Source organism: Sprattus sprattus (assembly GCF_963457725.1).
Source record: "Sprattus sprattus genome assembly, chromosome: 13".
NCBI lineage: Eukaryota > Metazoa > Chordata > Actinopteri > Clupeiformes > Clupeidae > Sprattus > Sprattus sprattus.
In genome coordinates, this window is record NC_137911.1 from 17,966,215 (window position 1) to 17,984,634 (window position 18,420).

Genomic DNA, 18,420 nt, shown 5'->3' on the forward strand with positions numbered 1-18,420 from the left:
ATTTTTAACTCAAAATATGCCATAAGTATTTCTTCAAATTATGACTGAAAAACACTGAAGAAGACTCATTCTTTTCCCTTGTCTCCATTTTGTGTGAATATTTCGGGGGCAACTACAACTCTTCTCAAGCACACAGAGATTAGATATCAGTTTTTCCAGAGGCTCTATTAATGCATCTTTTTTTTTCTCTCTGAGACCGTTCAGACTACACTCACAAAACTGAATTTTTATGTCCTATCACACCCCCGAGAGCTGATTTACAGACCAGCAAAAGCTTATTTAATTACAGTCTATCACCCACATCAAATGTGTATCAGAGCTTAAAAAGAATGAGGGACACATCTAGTGCTTGTACCAAGGGGTAGCAATAGCATGTATGATGTTAATAAGGTCAAAGAGATATTGTAAGGCTCTTTAATAACCACAATCCATTAGATACAATTACCAAAGCTGTAAATGCAAGGCTTCAAAGGGAATGAAGGAAAATAACTGTTAAGTTACCACTGGACTGAGTACCATTGAGGAGGCCTTTTACAGCTTGAGCAAAACGAAGGTTTAAAAACAGTCTTCCAACGAAGAGAGACAGAGGCACTCAAACAGAAGAGAGGGGGGCTCAAGGGGAAGCTCTTCCTGCCTGTCCCCCAAGACCCTCTCTTGGCTGACCACAGTAATGTAGCAGCAGACCAGAAGCCCACCACAACACTGTTCTGCGGGCCACATGCGGGACATTGCCTTGGGCTTGCTGTTGGCCTCTGTGTTCAGTGAACGAGCACAACTCCCTACTGATCTGCTGCCCCGAGCAACAGCAGCCCCGCTGCTGGTCTCACGGACCAGCCCTGCAGGGGAGCGTGCCGGCCAGACCCTATCCTGGCTTTTAGGCAGCCAGAGCCAAAAAACAAACTTGCCCTGTTGCTGGGGACACACAGGACTGGAGTGGATGTTGCCCCAAGATGACAGAGCTGGACAAAATGACTTGAGAATAGCTGGTTAATCTCGCCAGAGAGGCCAGACAGTAAACGGCATCACTGCACCATTAAAGGCACTCCATCAAGACCGTAATGGGTACCCCGTTAATAAAAATGTTACGTGCTATCTTGTAAATCGGCTGATAAATCTCTCTCCGTGTTTGTTTTGTCTTAATGGTGCACCCACCATGAAGTCCATTAGACAGTGTGACCTAATTTAGGACTCGTCGCACATTGCGCATCTGAGCCGAGCGTTTAGCAGGCAGCGTGGTTTTGATACTGCGTAAAAAAGACAATGACGGAGAGGTAACGGGGCTTGACACAAGTTTGAACATCCTCTTTAGGACTCCCGCCCCGGCTCCCCCACTTCAGCGTTCATTAGAATACCAACGGACGCTTCAGTGCAGATCTGTGAGCGCGCGCACAAGATACATGTCCATGTCACATTAATTAAGACAGCCGCCTGTTCCACTGCCTCCGTGGTGTCGTCAACAGTTACGCCGGCCATGTTTGGCACTCCTCACTTGTCCGAGAAACGGAGAGGGTTATTGGGGATGGGGGGGGTCATATGCAAAGAGGAGACATGGCTGAGAAGAGTGTAGGGGGTGGAGTAAGATGGGCTGGGGTCCAGGGGGCTGGGGGAGAGATGTTCGCTACAGAGAGCTGGGAGTACCAGAGCTCGTCTCCCACTGATGAACATGTCTTTTTGATGACCACTAAGCCCACTCGCCGCTCCTGCCAAGGCTAAATCGAATTAAAGCCCTTCAATTTGGCCCGTGGACACAGTTTTGGCACTTTCGTCTTGGAGAAGCCTCCAGCCCGGAGGACATAAGAGGCATTAGAGAGGCTGCCTCCCTTAGCCATTCCTCAAGTTCCTCTCTCACACACACACACACACACACACACTTGTATGGCCAGTGATACAGGCAGTGTCTCCGAAGAAAAAGAAAAAATCCCTGCTTATTATTTTGCCATGCCTTTCTTTTTTTCACTCCACTGTTTCACCTTTCCCAAAAAAGGAAGAAAAAAAAAGAAATTAAACGTGTAGCTACATTTTATCATGTCTGATATCGCCTTTGAAAATTGCAGGTAGTGGAGTGTTTAACATTCTCTTGTCAAGCACACCCCTGCTGAGACCATAAATGCCTGTCCAGTTTTTCTCTCAGCGGCAGTGGCAGATTAGAAACAGCGGGAGGACGGTGTAGTGTGAATACAATACCGATAAGAACGTGTGTCCTAGCCTCTCTGCTACGCCTCGGCTCCACCAGTGGGAGAACCTGCTGTTTTCTAATATTTACACACAACTAGAATCGCAAATGTACCATAACTGCATTGAAAGAGCCCTCTTATTCTCCCTCCCTCCCCAAAAAAAAAGAAAGTCTGTGTATTCTTTTGTTTGTAAGGGTGTGTGTGTGTGTGTATGTGTGCATGCGAGTGTTGCACGTAGGTGAATGGTTGGGGATGGGCAAAAAGTATTGCAGAAATAAATAAGAATGGAATAAGAGTGAAATTCATTTTGTGCCGTCACCCACACCCACAAAAAAGCGAGGGAAAAACAAAAGGACAGAAAAATCTGTGTGGATGCTAGATCAAAAATGTTAACAATAAAAGGCATAGAAAAAAAAAGACAGTTCAGAGAAAAAGACCTTCATTTTAGACTGTCACTGACAGAACTAAACAATGTTTGATGAAGAATTGTAATTCACATATATTTCAGGCACTACAAAGCAAGCGTGAATCGTTCTGACGCTTCTAACTGTTCTGCAGAACCATACAAAGTTCTCTTAAACGAGAGTTTTGTTTGCCTATAGTTCCTTATTCACTTTGAACAACTACTCAAGCCCAATGAAGAGAGACACCTGGACAAAACAAACAATGTAAAACAAAGCCACCATGGGCAGGCAAGCAAGACTTTAAAAAAAAAAAAAAATGCTTCTAAGCGTGTGTCTGCACATGCACTCACACACTAGGAAAACAAAGACACCTGTTCACCTTTCCCTGAGGATGATATTAACTTCTCTGCACCGCTTAACTCATTATCTGACCACATTTGCTTCTCCACGCCTCAACCAGTCTTGTATTCTGCACAACAGAAACCAACCAGTTACCTCCAGTAAATAAAAATAAAACTCAGTACCACCATTGAATTTAATACAAGCAAATTTGACATCAGTATTATAAAAGGTTCACAGGGGTGGGAGACCCAACGCTCCAGACACCACTGGGAGACATTTAGAGTTCGGCATGGAGTCCACAGCCCAAAGCCCTGCAGCAGGAGTGAAACTCGGAGCGAGGGACTGGATATAAACGCCAGTCAATCAATGGCCACAACTGGGCACAACAAAATTGTGTATCTCCTCCACAGCTCAGGCTGTGGGGGGAACAGGTGGTAATGTTGTGTTTAAGTGTTGTTGTCCCTCCCCAGCTCCCCCCCTTCTCGGTGCTATCATTATGTGCTACTGCCCCCTGCTGAGGAGCCATGGCTGTGCGCCCCCAAGGTCAGAGACGAGGAAGGGGAGGAAAGCACACAGGGGTGCACTTTAGTGCACGCCACCCTGCCGATCAATTCCAGCGCCACCACCAGGGCTCCCGCGGCTTGGGCACCGAAAAACAAACATTAGGAGAAACATCTTCCTCTGAGTGCGCTCCTGTAACGGGAAGGTAGGGCATCTAACAAGAGCTAACAAGGCAATAAGCACAGCACCACTGAAGTGGCACTGGGCAATGCCAGGGTGAAGGGAGGGAGCGAGGGAGCAGGGGAACCAGAAGTAAGGCTAAAATTAAGATTTCCAGGGCAAGGGCTTTTTCCTTGAAGTTTTTTTTTTTCTACGACTTTGTTACAAATCTGTCAGACCGGGTACTTCTGCCCAATGTGGAGACCCAAAAATAGAGGGCAGTTTGCAAGTCACTTAGAATATATATAACACATTCAGTGGGCTGGCTTGACCTGGCTTGTGGAGTACAAGAAAGCCATGCTTTGGAAGTGGAGAAACTAGACAAATCTCTTTAATTTGCAATGGTTTGGCGAATCATGTCAGTTAATTTGCCGTCCTACACATCAGTTTTAATTACTTTTCCCCTTCGGACAAAGTCTGGCAGAGCGCGGAGAAATGTGGCACGACCCGTCAGACTCAGTTGAAGGCAGAGTCAGACGCAGAGGGCAGATAATAAACCCTGCTGAGTCCGATCCAAATCACCCCTCCAATGTCACATGAAAAATGCTCTGCTCTGCCATTTTTGCAAACAAGCAGACACCAACGTATATAAATTATTCTTGTTGACTGCTCAGAACACAATCAGTTTTGCGTTTTAATTGACATTAATACAAGAGATGGGTAACAGCCCCTGGGGCTAGTTTTGGTTCATGTATATGTATTCTCTACCTTGTCATTGCCCTCCTTTGATCTTTGAATGACATTTCAGATCAGGGATGATAACAGTGCCTCAATGGCAGGAGCGCTGCACTGCAAGACTGCCGGAGAGAAACATAAGGTGAGAAGATATGAATTCCTTCCGTGCCTAAATATACTTTTAAAATGATAATAAAATAAATAAATAACCTGACAAAAGTTACCGGGTGAAACGGCTACGTGTAACTTTTAATGAAGACTCCTAGATGTGCCGAGCAAGAGAACATCGCCTCGAACTTGGGACACCGATTCAAAACAGCAAGTGACATGGAAAAGCCCGACCCAAGCGTTCCACTTCCGTCGACTCCGTGATCAAATAGCGGAGAAGCAGAGAGGTGCAGCAGCAATCCAGTGCCCCGCGTCCCTGATGTGCTCTCACGCTCATTTCCACGGCGCCTTGTGACGCCTTTGCCCGCCTCGGCACAGGTATCAAAGCCCGGCTCACCGCGCCCAGAGACGCCGCAACAGCAGCCTGGCGACAGCTTTCATGGCAGCAAGAAGAAGAGAAGAGAAGAGAAGAGAAGAGAAGAAGAGGAGGTGGTAGCGGAGGAGTCGGGAGTACTCATGGAGAGCTCCTTTGGGGATTTCCTTATCGAGGGCAGAACAGTCCCCCCAGAGCTCATCCTCATCCTCTGATTATTCAAAGCATTACAAAGGGAATGAAAATAACTCCTTACTCTCAGCAGCGCTTTGTTTTTTTCCCCCCCAAAGTATTTATTATTTTACAATGACAGCGTTAGAAACAATACTCAGTTTTTAAGAAACTTAAAAAATATACAACATTGAACACATATAATCCGTCGACAAGAAGAGCAAGACACAGTGGGCGACTAGCATCAGGTAACAGTGTTAAGAAGTTAAGGGGCCTTCTTGGCTCTGCCTCTTGGCTTCTTGACAGCAGGCATTGGAGAGGTTTGTGATGCTGTGTCCACCAACCGCTTTTTGGGACTTGCGGTTTTCTTAACTCCATTGGTCTCTGTAGGAAAAGTGAAGGGGACTCTCAGACCAACACGTAAACCCTTAATCCCAGATGACACTGCCTTTCTAACAGGACAACACATCATTTATAAAAGATATGCAGAGATACAATTTCAGAGTTTAAAGTGTGGAAATTCTCATTAGAACTGTGTGTGGGGGGTCATTCTTGAAAGGCTAGACCTGTTCCCACACTAGGTATTTTACATAAAGCAGTAACTGACTCCCACTAGGCAGTGGCAAAGGACCAACACGGCTCTTCTGGAACATTTGCCCTGTACACACACAAGCTTTTCTCTTAACTGAGTAATGAATCGTGAACATGATCAGGACTTGCCTTTCTTTGGCGGGGCACGCCTCTTTTTCACTGGGCTGCCATCAGGCTCGTCACTAGCCGCTGCCTTCTTTCTCTTAGTAGTCTTTGAGATGAAGAAGAAGAAGAAAAGGAAGAAAACAAGTGATGGAACAGAGTGCATAGAGTACCCGGTCCCGGTTAAGTAATTTGCATAGAACAACCTCAGTGGGAATTCAAATTAAATATTGAAAATAACCTTGAGTCCCCATTGATAAGATAAATATTCAATCCACCTTTTTCATATGGGCATTAAGATCCACAAACTATGACTATGCACTGTAAAGGTATGAAAGAAAAACATTCAAAAATGTCAAGTACATGCATGCATTTGTGAAACCCATTGACAAAACACCTAGACTTTTAAGGTCATGAATAAAACTCCTCTGAGCCAGAGTGGCAAGTTCACATGCGACAATGTAACATTTTGATTCCACTTACCAGTAATGAATACTTTGAGCAAATTCATCTCTGCATGTTCATACCCATTAAAACCCTTTTTATTTCTGGCGAATCAAAAGAGGCCTGTAGAACGCACAGGGTTTTGAAATCACGCCGACTGAACGGAGGTTACGAAAAAGATGCACTTAACGACAGCAATCAAACTCTCCCTCTCCGACGCTCCGTCTGCACAAGAAAGGCTCGTCCCCTCTCGGACCTGAACTATCATCCTTACCGTTTTATTTTTTTCGTCTTCCGCTTCTTCTTTCCTTTCTTTTTCCTTCCCTTCCCCCCCTCCTCACATTTCCCATCCATTTTGCCAATTGCTGCCTCATGATTACCATCTAGACCCCGCTGAGCCGAACAGATTGGCTCGATAATTACATACAATAACGGCAGTGGGCAGGTAACCCTCGGCTGGCACGGGTGAGCTCCCCGGTGGCACCCTCCATATGCAAACGGCATTGTGGGAAGTGTCGAGACTGTCCCTATCCCTCTGCCGCTGTGGCTCGTTGATTGCCGGGCCGAAGCGGACTCCCGAGGTTACGGTGTCAGCAAATTTGTGATACATTAGGCAGCAGGAATAAACACAGGCACTCAAAACCTGTCTGCTGAGAGGATGGAGGGATGTTCTGTTCTGAGTGGAGGGGGGGGGGGGGGGGGGGGGGGGGGGCTGTACATTTGAAAGCTCTAAAGAAAAGATGCAGACCTTGTCAGTTTGGTTGACAAGGTTATGATGGTGGATGCCAGGGTTCTTGCCAATGCCTTTCTCTCTTGTGGAAAAGCAAGGATGGACAGATGGATTCTTGGCTGTCCTTGATAACAACATTTCACTATACGAATACTATAAAGAGCATATCCTTTTATACATAAATAGCCTTCAGAATAAAAAAAAAAACATAAGAAAATTCACAAAGTAATCAAGCCTTGTCAATATTTTTGGGCATTTACTGTGAAAGGTAGAACAGGTAGAACCAACATCTCCACAGTTTCAAAGCTAAAAATCAAACAAAAAAAGAAGTACTGTTTTTTTGTACAGGTGCATATGTTTTGGTGGTGGTGTGTGTGTGTGTGTTTGTGTGTGTGTGTGTGTGTGTGTGTTGGGGCTGGGGGGTGGTAAATAAGTGATGGTCAAAGCGCATCTGTTAAAAGCATCATGCTTTAATCGTATTTGAAAATCAATGCACTTGGCAACGTTTCCCACTAACCCAGGTAATTAGCCATGGATCGTGAGCTGGCATTTTTTAATCTGAATCGCTTTCAACAGGTAAACAAATTATCTTAGGTTGAAATGGGCTCCTTTTGAAAAGAGACACTTGAAAAGGGGATTGCTTGGCTGTTTGGAACGTGACAAGTTTTAAACTGCGATGAAGAAACTGCCACTGCGAAAACAACTACTTTGAACGTGAGTGACAGGAGAGCACTTAAACGAGTTCTGACCTTAGCTTTTGGAGAGCTGACACCATTGGTAGTCATGGAGAAGTCAAGCTTGTTGTCCGCAGATTCACCGAGTGATGTCAGAGCGGCCTGTAGAATGGTCCGTAGCTTCTGGTATGGTGGCTTATCACTGTAGCCCAGCGTCTTGACCTCCTCCATGAACTTCACCATTTCCTCTAGTATTTTAAGTAGAAAAATCAGAAAACTGAGATTGTGCTACAGGCACATTCATTTATAATTTCTTTACGTATGGTAGGAACAGGAATTATGTATTTGGAAAGCAAAGCTTCTGCTGAGAGTTTATAGAACCAATGTGAAAATTTCAATTTCTATTTCACACTTGTGTACACACACACACACACACACACACACACACACACACACACACACACACACACACACACACACACACACACGAAAGACACATCCAAAGGACGATTAAAAACACTGAGAGGAAGTCCCAGTAAGAACACTAAGCGAAGACTGGGCTGACACCTCGACCTTCAGGCTATATTTAAAGGAACAACTCAAAACACACACACACAAACACACCAACACACTGTCCCCCCATCAACCTTCACTCCTCATCTAGCGTTGTTCTCAAACTTTTGTTTACCGTCGCAGTGCTAAAATAGTCACACTAAACAGAATTAGCTATGAAGCCTGTGAAAAACAGTGCCACCTCTCATCCCTGTCCTTGTTGTGATGCAGCGTGTGTGTGTGTGTGTGTGTGTGTGTGTGTGTGTGCGACAACAGCCCGGGGAGAAATCTCTCCTTCTGTTGCGTTGTTGTCACAGAGCTTAAGAGGTGTCACCACATCAGCTGGCGAGTAAAGGACTCCTCTGACGTCTTTGATATTAAAAGACAGGGGGAGAGCGCGGTGCACGGCGAGGCTCGACACGGGCGAGGAAGAGGAGATGCGGGCGACATGCCACACTAGGGAAGAAACGGCAGCTCGGTGGTCTGGGACACACGCGTGCGCTGAACTCACTGGCAACCTTTCCGGTGACAGGGAGGATCTTCAGGAAGTTCAAAAGATGGAATCTGATTTATTTTCCTGTCTTTTATCCCCTTCCTTCACTTCCTAGCCTACCAGAGAGTACAAACAGCCACAATGAGCAAGTAGCTACATCTGGGTCTTGGGTTTCAAGAAGTAAACAACTTCAGACTTTCTAACCAAAACTACACACTTACAGGTCAGTGTTCACGTTAGCCGGCTATGGCCGGACATTGGCCGATTGAACGCATGAATGGCCGGTATAATAAGATGTAAACGGCCCAAATGTCCGATAGAAAATATGTATGTAGGCTATGATTAATCAGTAACATATGAAAACAACAAAACAACTGTAACATAAAACCTGAATATAATCAGCCTGCTATGTCATTAAAAAAAAGTTCTAAAGCAGATTTGGATTGCATTCGGAACATGCGCTGGTCGAGGTTCCGCAACACACGCAGGCTGGTTTCCCCGCTAAAAACTGTTCACTAAAATAAACAATAACAAAATTTCAAAATGGCTAAGCAGACGTCTCTCGGTCAGTTCTTCAAAAAGACAACTGATAGCCTTGATAGGCCTAATGATTCGTCAAGAAATGATTCGACTCCAAGTACACCACCCGAGGCCCCGACGGATTTAGGAAATGCGCCTGCCAAAAAACTTAAAGGAGTTTTAAAGCTGAATGGGTCGAGCAATTCCGTTGACTAAGGTCGGAAAAGGTGGATGTTCGAGACACAATGTTCTGTAGCATTTGTGAGAGAGCAGGCAAGTTAAACGGCTTTACGAAAGGCTCCATCAATTTAAAAAGATCTGCCTTAGTTGACCATAGCGAGTCGTCTGACCACAGAGCCGCTATGTCCCTAACACCGCAGCAAAGTGCAATGAGAGCAGCGGAGCCTTTCCATGCCATGAAGTTGCGGCGAAAGTAGAGGCGGAGCGGTTAGCCTCATTCTAAAATATTTGATGCAAGACGCAATTTAACGTCTAGCCTACTTTCTTTGTTCAATAGGCTATTTTTAGCTCCAACATTATAGGCCTAGTTTTAAAACGTGATGGCTTTCAATATTTTTTTAGACGGCTACTTCTATTGCATTTATTGAAGAAACTTATGCTAATTTGTGTCGTTTCTCATTTGGAGTTTTGGTGGTTATTTAATTAGGCTATTAGTGAATAACGTCCGGTAGACATTCCAAATGGCCGATATTCTGGAATAGCGTCGGACATTTGTCCGGCCAAGAAAGAGTCTAGCGTGAACCCTGTTACAGGTCCATCTATGCTCCTGTAAACCACAACTTTCTTCCAATACTCATCGGTACCTCCCAATGAAAGTAAAAATCTATCTTTATTTCTTTGTCCCCAGCTGGTAACAAATTAAGGGTCATTCCACCAACCCATTGAGTTCCTAAATTTCTCCTTGAAAATCCAAACGCACAGTGGCCATGTGCGAGAGAGAAAATAAAGGCCCCGCTCCCCTTAACAGAACTTCAGCAGCGCCGGGCATGTGAACCAGCTCTCATTATGACTGACATCAACAGGGCCGAGCACGTAACGAGTCGAAACAGAAGATCTCGCTCTTGTTTGTGCGTCGGCACCGCAAAGTACTTCAATCCAATTACGGCTCGCTGCATTAACAAAGGCGGCCGTGGTACTCGGAGCAAGCACAGGTGCTCTCAAGGACTTCAGGGTTCCGCTGGAGGGAGAGGGAAGAGGAGGGCGACATATTTGCTGCGCTGTCCAACAACAACATGCTAGCTTCATTAAGGCTGAAATTGCATTTTAATTGGCCAGAACGGACAGCTTTTCATTAAGACTCCACCGGAGTGCCTGTGATGTAAATGTGGGTGTTAGAATACGTACAGAACATTTAGAGGGTGAGAGTACAACTGTGCACACAAAGCAGTGTGTTGGCAGTCAGTCATAAACGCATGGCAAAACTATCTAGGCAATTCAAGTGAAATCATTTCTGCCATGTTTGTTAATATGCCCGTAAAAACTTTCTTCAATGCCATCACTAGGAGTTCACGAGTTTGGCTGAAAAAGCAAACAGCAAAGCTAAAGCCAGGTAAGTGAACTCAGAAAGATTTAGCAGCTTCACCATTCACTGAGATGCAATATATAATCACCAGTTAGTGTGTTTACAGTGTATCAGGTGCAGCTCGGTTTGATCCCATAGTTTCGGAGGTTAAACAATATCTTGTCTTACCTGGCTTAGGCTCTGTCGGGAAGCACTTCTTCATGAACTCCCCAATATTGTCTCTGCACCTGAAATAAATGACATATTATATCCTTCCTGAATTCAATCTGCACAGCAAAAGCCCTAAAGATGCATTTATCCATCTTTAAAATGTTCAACCTTTTGATTGAACGTCACTGAAGTTGGTGACTTTCTGTCACAAACAAACTTGACAAAGAGATGCTGGCAAATTGTTTAATTGGATACACTGTACACATCCAAGCTCTTATCATCTCATCTCTTATCACTTCTAAACTGATAAGCAAGGGAGCACTTTTCATCAATGTGGCCTCGCTGTTGGGGCAGACAAAGTCATAAATTAATTGTTCCACAAACAAACACCATATCATGAAGACAGCTAGAGAAGGAATAAAAACTCTGGGATGATTAAAAGTGTTGGGAGGCCGTGAGGAGAACGACACTCCGGTGTAAAAGAGGAGTTGGGAGGCAAAGTGCTAGGGAGGACAAATACTCTTGTGTGACAGAAGACTTGGGGGGCTCTGTAGTTGACGGGTAAGAAAGTCCTGTGTGACAGAGGAATTGAGATGGGACATACTTGAGTTTCGAGTCTCTGACGTAGTCGGCGTCCTGCAGCTTATCCTCCCAAGGCAGTCGTCCGCACAGCCACTGCACCATGCAGTAGCCCAATATCTCCAGGTCCCCTCTTCTGGCGGGAGCTATTGAAACACACACACACACACACCGTTATGATTTAGAGTTACCACTTGGCTTCCAACATCAAACACCATATAAGTCTCTCAGGTTAACATCATACAGTAATATAGACAAATTATACCTTATTCGGACATAGGGCCGGGGCGAAACATTAGCATTATCCGTTTTTTTTTTATTGGATTATTGATAATCTTTAAGGGCCTATTTTAATGATGCAGCCTAAAACATCTTTTGCAATTTTTTTTTTATAAATGGCTCCTCACAATCTTCTAGCAACACTCAAAAGCAAAACTAACAAAAAAAAGGTCTATTTGTTTGTTCAGACCTGGCTCGGTAAATGGCTTGGAGCCATAAACAAGTCCAGCCAATCTGCACACTGCCTCAGGAACACAGAAGGAAGGGGTGCGATTTGATTGGCTGTTGAACTCAAATATCAACAAAACCACAGACTTCAACTTTAAGACTAAACATATTTGCAAATAAAGAGCGAAAGGAAAAGGCAGAATTGAGCCACTTTACTATGCAAAAAGACACGTGTAGATGTTTTATCACATGGCCTTACAGAAGAGCCCACTGCAGAATGGGGGCTGTTTCTTGAGATTTAGCGGAGGCAGGACATGACTGACAACAAGTTGCATGCTCCAGTAGGTGGAAGAGATTATTATCAGAGAGAAGACATTGGATTTTAAGCATTCTGCATCACACTTCAAAAACAGATGTTACCACATTACTGGCATACGCACACACACACGCACACAAACACACACACACAAGCACAGAAAGAACACATGACACACAGATGCGGTGTGTTTCAGTGATTAATTTCTGAATGTCCCACCCAGGACCATATCTTAGACTTGGGTGGTAACAGTAAGAGCTGTAAATTAGTTTGACATCTCTGAATCAATCCACCACCTTCAGATGGCGACACTGTCAGTAGAGGAGCTAGTTTTATTTTTTATTTTTAAACAACCATCAGCTGCTTTTGTCATTCTCTGGGCAGGTTTTAGAGGGGAAGGTAGACATGTATATAATGGTTTTCTTCACTATTCAATTAAGCAAGCTTTGTGTGAAAAGCACCTAACTTGTGTCTGACCATGCAAGAAGCCTGAATCTGAATACACTTCATGTTAAAGTCGACAGACCGCTAACTGGTACACTGTTATCAACATGCATACATATGTGAAATCTTACCACCTTACCATCAAAGTAAGGACCAGTGTGTCCACATATTACTTTCCCAGAAGAAAACCTATGGAATATTTTTAGGGTTTTTTGTCAAACAAGTTGGAAATCCACCTTAAGCATGATCCTGACAATCTGTTATGATGTTGATGATGACAGTCAACAAACTGAACCTTCAAACACAACAAACCAAGCCTAGTTTGTGATATCAGTTTCACTAGTGATCAGTTATTAGTATAGTGAAACTAGACTACATCCTCTACACTCTTGGGTGCAACTCTGATATGCAAAATTCCAACGAAAACAAACTTTAAATTATAATACACTCTCCAAAAACGAAAAAAAGTGTGCTGTTAGTCAACTTACACACTCCTTTGTGGGCGTCGATACTGGTGAACTCGATGGTTCCGTCATGGCATCGCTTTGGATCTTCTTTATAGTCCTTTGGCTTACCCTCAGGTGCGTACCGGTATGCCAGCCCATAGTCCACTAAAAACACCTGAAACATCCCCAACAGACGTCATAAACAGAGAATGTCCCACATGATGCCACCTAAGGACAACGCAGGAGGCATTGTAACAGAACATTCTTTGCCAATAAGGACCCACACATTTTCATTTTCAAAACAATTCCATGACTTTTAAAGAATTTTCCATGACACCTTCACAACCTAAAAGTACAGAAAAGTGCCTACTTTACAACACAGATTAATTATTGAATGAAAATTAAACAACAACCATTTCAAATACTTTTCTATAAGGCTAACTAGACTTCATGTGCAAACCATCTCACAGCATAAATTCACACAACAAAACATTACTATAACATAATTAATTGAATGAAATTCCATGACTTTTCCAGGATTTCCGTGACCGTGGGAACACGTGTGTGTTAATGCATTGGCATACACAATGAACATCAGACTTTTTTGGAGTGTCTGTAGGTGAGTAAATCAGTAATGAGTAAACCAGTTATTTTACCGTAATGAAAATAGTGTCAAAGAGCAACCAGTAAACCTGCAAATCCCATGAGACCACTCGCGGAATTGTGATTTAAAAATAGCAGTTTAATAATACACCACTGATACATTATTAATCTCCCAAATTAAATATTTGCCCCTGCCCCCACCCTCAGCTCGTTTGCCTGAGACAGCTATTTGCACCCATCTAATCTTCCCCCAGCTCAGGAGTAGGGAATAAAAGGATTAACATTTCACTTAATAATAATTAAAAAAAAAAGAAAATTAAAGAAAATAATAACAACACATCGAATGTTGGTCAGTGTTAATAAAAAAACCCATTTCTGTGTGTTTGTGTGTGGGGGGGTGTTGTATGATGTGTGTGTGTGTGTGTGTGTGTGTGTGTGTGTGTGTGTGTGTTTATCCAAAACACGCAAATGTGGTGTAAATAAGGTCAGTGTTTCCTGCAGTACTGTGTAATAAGCAGACACACACCTGATTGGGGTTTGTGTGGCTCAATAGCAGGTTGGAGGCCTTGATGTCCGCGTGCACATACTCGTGCTCATGAATGTACTCCAGAACATCCAACTGCACAGTGAACAGAGCAGTGACAGTTAGGCTTTTGTTATATCTCATAATGACACTTTAGAATACCAAACACACTGTGATCAGGTAACATCTCATAAATCTAGCGCTATCTAGTAACAAAAAAACTTATGTGTTAGGTATTGATATACATTTTTCAGTGTTCTGGGTGGGTGGGGGTTCTGGTGAGGGCGGTGTTGAGGGAAAGTTGCCTCTTCCTATGTCTGTGCACACCAAAGGCACACATCTCTAAACACTTGAATAATTTATCACAGACATGCTCTTAAATGCCGTGTGGACTTTCTGGGGTTACCATTAAAAAAAAAACATTTTTTAAAAAGCATTTGCCGCATAAGTTAAACACGATACAGAAGCAATGACTCGCACAGACTCACAAGATGCAGGCCCAGCTGCAGAACCACCTTGCGTGGAAACTTCTTGCCGTTCTCTTCGAATATCTTCTGCAGGTCCGTTCCAAATCTGTCCATGACCATGAATCTGTAACTGAAGTCAGAGGTCACTCCTGTCAGATCAATATGGTACTATGGTGGGCAGTGCAGGGGTGAAAAATATGACAAAGATGTGAACCCCCTAGGGGGGATACAGGTGTGATGGGTTACTGCCCCTGCTTTATGGGCCAGTCGTTGGGCTCTTTGTTTTAACAAAGACTCTGCAAAAAGGTAATGTGTTATGCTTACTCGCAGATGAGTAACACGCTTTTTTTTGGATGACCTATTTTGAGGTACACTTGGCAAGTTTGCACCCCTGCAAATTAATTCTTAAAGCAAGTTACCCTTTTCCTCCTCTGTTATGAAGCCCAGATCCCCAGTATCTTGGAACTCCTAGGTGCTTCTGCTTGTGTGACTTCATCCAGGACTGAACTTCAAAACAAAGCAAAATGGCGGCACCGTAAATATATAGCGAGGCATCAACAAGACACAATCTACACACAAAAAAGGGAGAAGAGTAAAGTTCATGTAAAAAGTTCATCGTACTGCAGCTATATGCAAAGGGATAACTAATATGTCAGCATATAAAGACAGTGAATTATTCCCAACATACATCTATAAACTTATTAGTGCTCAAAGTAATAAGAATATGATCCCTTGGGGAGAAGGACGTGACAGCCGGAAGATAATCTGCAAGTGGGACAAATATTTACCAACACCGTGATATTCCGATGAATAAACCATGAGCATGGATAAGTAATATAACAGTTAATTGTCATGGGATGTTGACATTTGGATTGTTATTAAACAAAACGCAGAGCTATGGCCTTGGGGCAACCGCAAAAGCCATAAAAGGCATCTCCACTTCCACACGACCCAACGTGCTCACTTCATTTAATTAAGGAAGTTTCCGTCTCTGCTTCGTTGAGATGCACAGAGCAATGTAAACAGGGACGTGGGGGAGTTATGTGGGGAGGTATAGTGAGCTTACTTAGATCAGGCCTGGCTGCCCTCTGGTAAAACTTCAGCTCACAGAATAGAGGACCATTTTCACTTGGCTCCTGCAAAGGAATTATATTGTTGTTGGGACAATAGATTTACACACATTGAACAGCAAGCAACACGGAAGTGTCACTTCTGATGCACTATGGAATCAATCATTACATGAGTGCGTTCTGTGTTTAAGAACTAATGTACACTACTGGTAAACAAAACTTGTTTTAAGAAATTATTAAAATGCTAATATAACAATAGCTTCATTTTGGATGCTTAAGAATGACTGTTTACCAAACAAATCAGTGCAACACCAAACAAATCAAGTCATTATTTTCTTCATTGCTCAAGCAAAAGTATATGGTATGTAGCTATGGCACAGTATACAGCAGAAGTGTGCACACCCCTGTGCAGTATCAAATCTCAAATGATTCAAAATTGTATCACCTCTAAATATTTGTATTATTTGTAAGTTGACAGATAGAGTACTTCTTCAATGGAAATTGGAGTTTCTGTTACGGCTCCGACAGTGTAAAGCACCATGCATAACGTCAACCTGTATTGACGGTGTCCAAGAAAAAAAAAACGTACTTGGTCTTCGTCCCAAACTGCAAAGATTAAACTTTGCTAAAGAACATGAAAGAAGCCTAATAAATATCGGAACCTCATTATTTGGTCAGATAAGACCAAGATAAATTTGTTTGGCTCAGATGGGGTCCAGCATGTTTGGTGTGAACCTGGCCAGGACTACCACGGTGAATGCATAGTCCTGACAGTGCAGCACGGAGGTGGGAGTGTGATATGGCTGCATTAGTGCAAAAGGTGTTGGGGAGATGACATTTACAGATGGCACCATGAAACTGGCTGACAAGATGACTCCCAGCATCCAGAAGCTTGGCAGAAGAGGAAGATTCCGATAACGATCCAAAGCACACTGGCAAAATCACGCAAGAGTTTTAAGGGGAAAGTGGTGAATACTATGACCTGGCCAAGTATGCCAGCTGACTTGAATCCAACAGACCACCTTTGGAGTATTTTAAAGATTAGTATTAATTAATAATTTAATTTCAGTAATGAAAGATGTACTGACTTGTGTTATATCGAGTTCCTGCTGTGGGGCCTGTTTAATATAGTTCATTTTAATTTACTAAATTGTTTTTAATTTTACATAAGAGCAAATACCCTACTGTTCAACTTGGAAGTCATGCAACTACTGTAAAGTGATATTATCCGTTGAATCTCTTGACACTTAATTGAATGATATTGCACAGGGGTGTACTCACTTCTGTTTTACACTGTATGAATGAATACAAAAATAAATATACTACCTTTCAGGATATATATAAAAAGTCATTACCACTTTGATGACGTAGGGTGCCTCTGGTCCCACAGATTGTGCAGTCTCTTCATTTGCTTTATTTGGAAGAGGATGAAAAAGAACAATCGATTGATAACACCTTCACATTTGCTGTATATTCTTTTTTAACAGTTTGTGTTTGTTTTTTTTAATTATTATATCAAAAACACTTACCGAGGTAAAGTAAACCAAACCCCCCTTGGCCAATAGGGGTGCCGAGTTTCCAGCATTTCTTGTGACTGTCAGTCAAGATCTCCCCAGGTGGGAATTCCTCCGCCAGTTTCCTTTTGGCAGGACCTCTAGCTCCTGCCTTGGCTTTAGCCTTAGGAGGCATCTGGGGTGGACAGAACAAAGAGAAGTGAGAGGACATCATGCCATAATGGCATTACGTACCATATAGGCTAAGCATCACAGCATAGCTTAGAAAATATCGATGGAAAACGTGTGTTAAGTTAGTCATGATTCTGCATCATTTTGTAAAACGCATTGGAAAGTTAATTATTGATTTAAGTTACCCGTTTCCATACACCCTCGAAAACAACATTAGAGTGAAACGAAAGTGAAGTTAACCTCTTAGCCAAAATGATGGGCTCCTGAACATGCTACTTAGCTCATTTTGGTTGACTAAACTTGTGACGTAGCTGTTATGAAAAAAAATATTAGATACGGTACTGTATCTGATTCCGGGAATCATAGCCTGTCCCGCTAACATTGCATGACTCGGTCTAAAAGCAGGCTTTCTGATGAAGGATGTGTAATGCGAACATCTTTCTCCATCACTGATGACAGCTTAATTCTGGTCAGCAAACGAAAACTTCGCTAACTACCCGGCTAGGTATCAAGCATTCGTCAGAAAACATCGATGTCATTCATCACAAATGATCGCTGCCTTAATGACGACAGCCAACTGGAACAACTTAAAAAAAACATTCGTATTTGTAATGCTACCGATCAGCTTAGGCTAACGTTAAATTAGCCAACATGCGTTGGGATGAACTATTATATTAGCTAACTGAAGTTCATTCTATTTATCCAGTTACTTAGCTAATACAGCTGCTGCAACCTGCCACAGTATAGATCAATGTGGTCGTTAAGATTAATACCTGAACTACTAACCTTTAAGCTATGTTTTATAGATAATGTTGATATTACGTTGGCTCAAATAGTCTCCAACTCTAAAGTTCCCGCACTACTCAGGACCAGGAAGTAAGCGTACTCGACGAAAGTTCCACACCATCATCTGATTGGTCAGAAAAGGTGCTGCGTACATCCTAGTTAGAGCGAGCAGGCTTTTGGTTGTTGTAGTTCTTTGCTTGTCCATTGACTCGTTTGCTTCTAGCTTAAGATGTTTGTTTGGTCTCGGGTAGTAGGCTATAACCCAGTCTTTAGGGGGTATTTTAAAGAC

At 43.1% G+C, this 18,420-nt stretch overlaps 1 protein-coding gene across 1 annotated transcript; it reads right to left on the reverse strand.

The window, feature by feature from the left end:
• Positions 1 to 5,180: 5,180 nt before the first annotated feature.
• On the reverse strand, positions 5,181 to 17,349 carry vrk1 (VRK serine/threonine kinase 1; the record flags this gene model as incomplete). The annotated part of the gene is made up of 12 exons (XM_080850018.1): positions 5,181 to 5,351; positions 5,688 to 5,769; positions 7,584 to 7,756; positions 10,784 to 10,842; positions 11,370 to 11,490; positions 13,040 to 13,172; positions 14,127 to 14,219; positions 14,612 to 14,720; positions 15,010 to 15,097; positions 15,657 to 15,726; positions 17,016 to 17,071; positions 17,190 to 17,349. 12 exons carry the CDS (start codon positions 17,347 to 17,349, stop codon positions 5,233 to 5,235), a joined length of 1,263 nt encoding a protein of 420 aa, XP_080706144.1. The 3' UTR covers positions 5,181 to 5,232.
• Between the last annotated feature and the right edge of the window lie 1,071 nt (positions 17,350 to 18,420).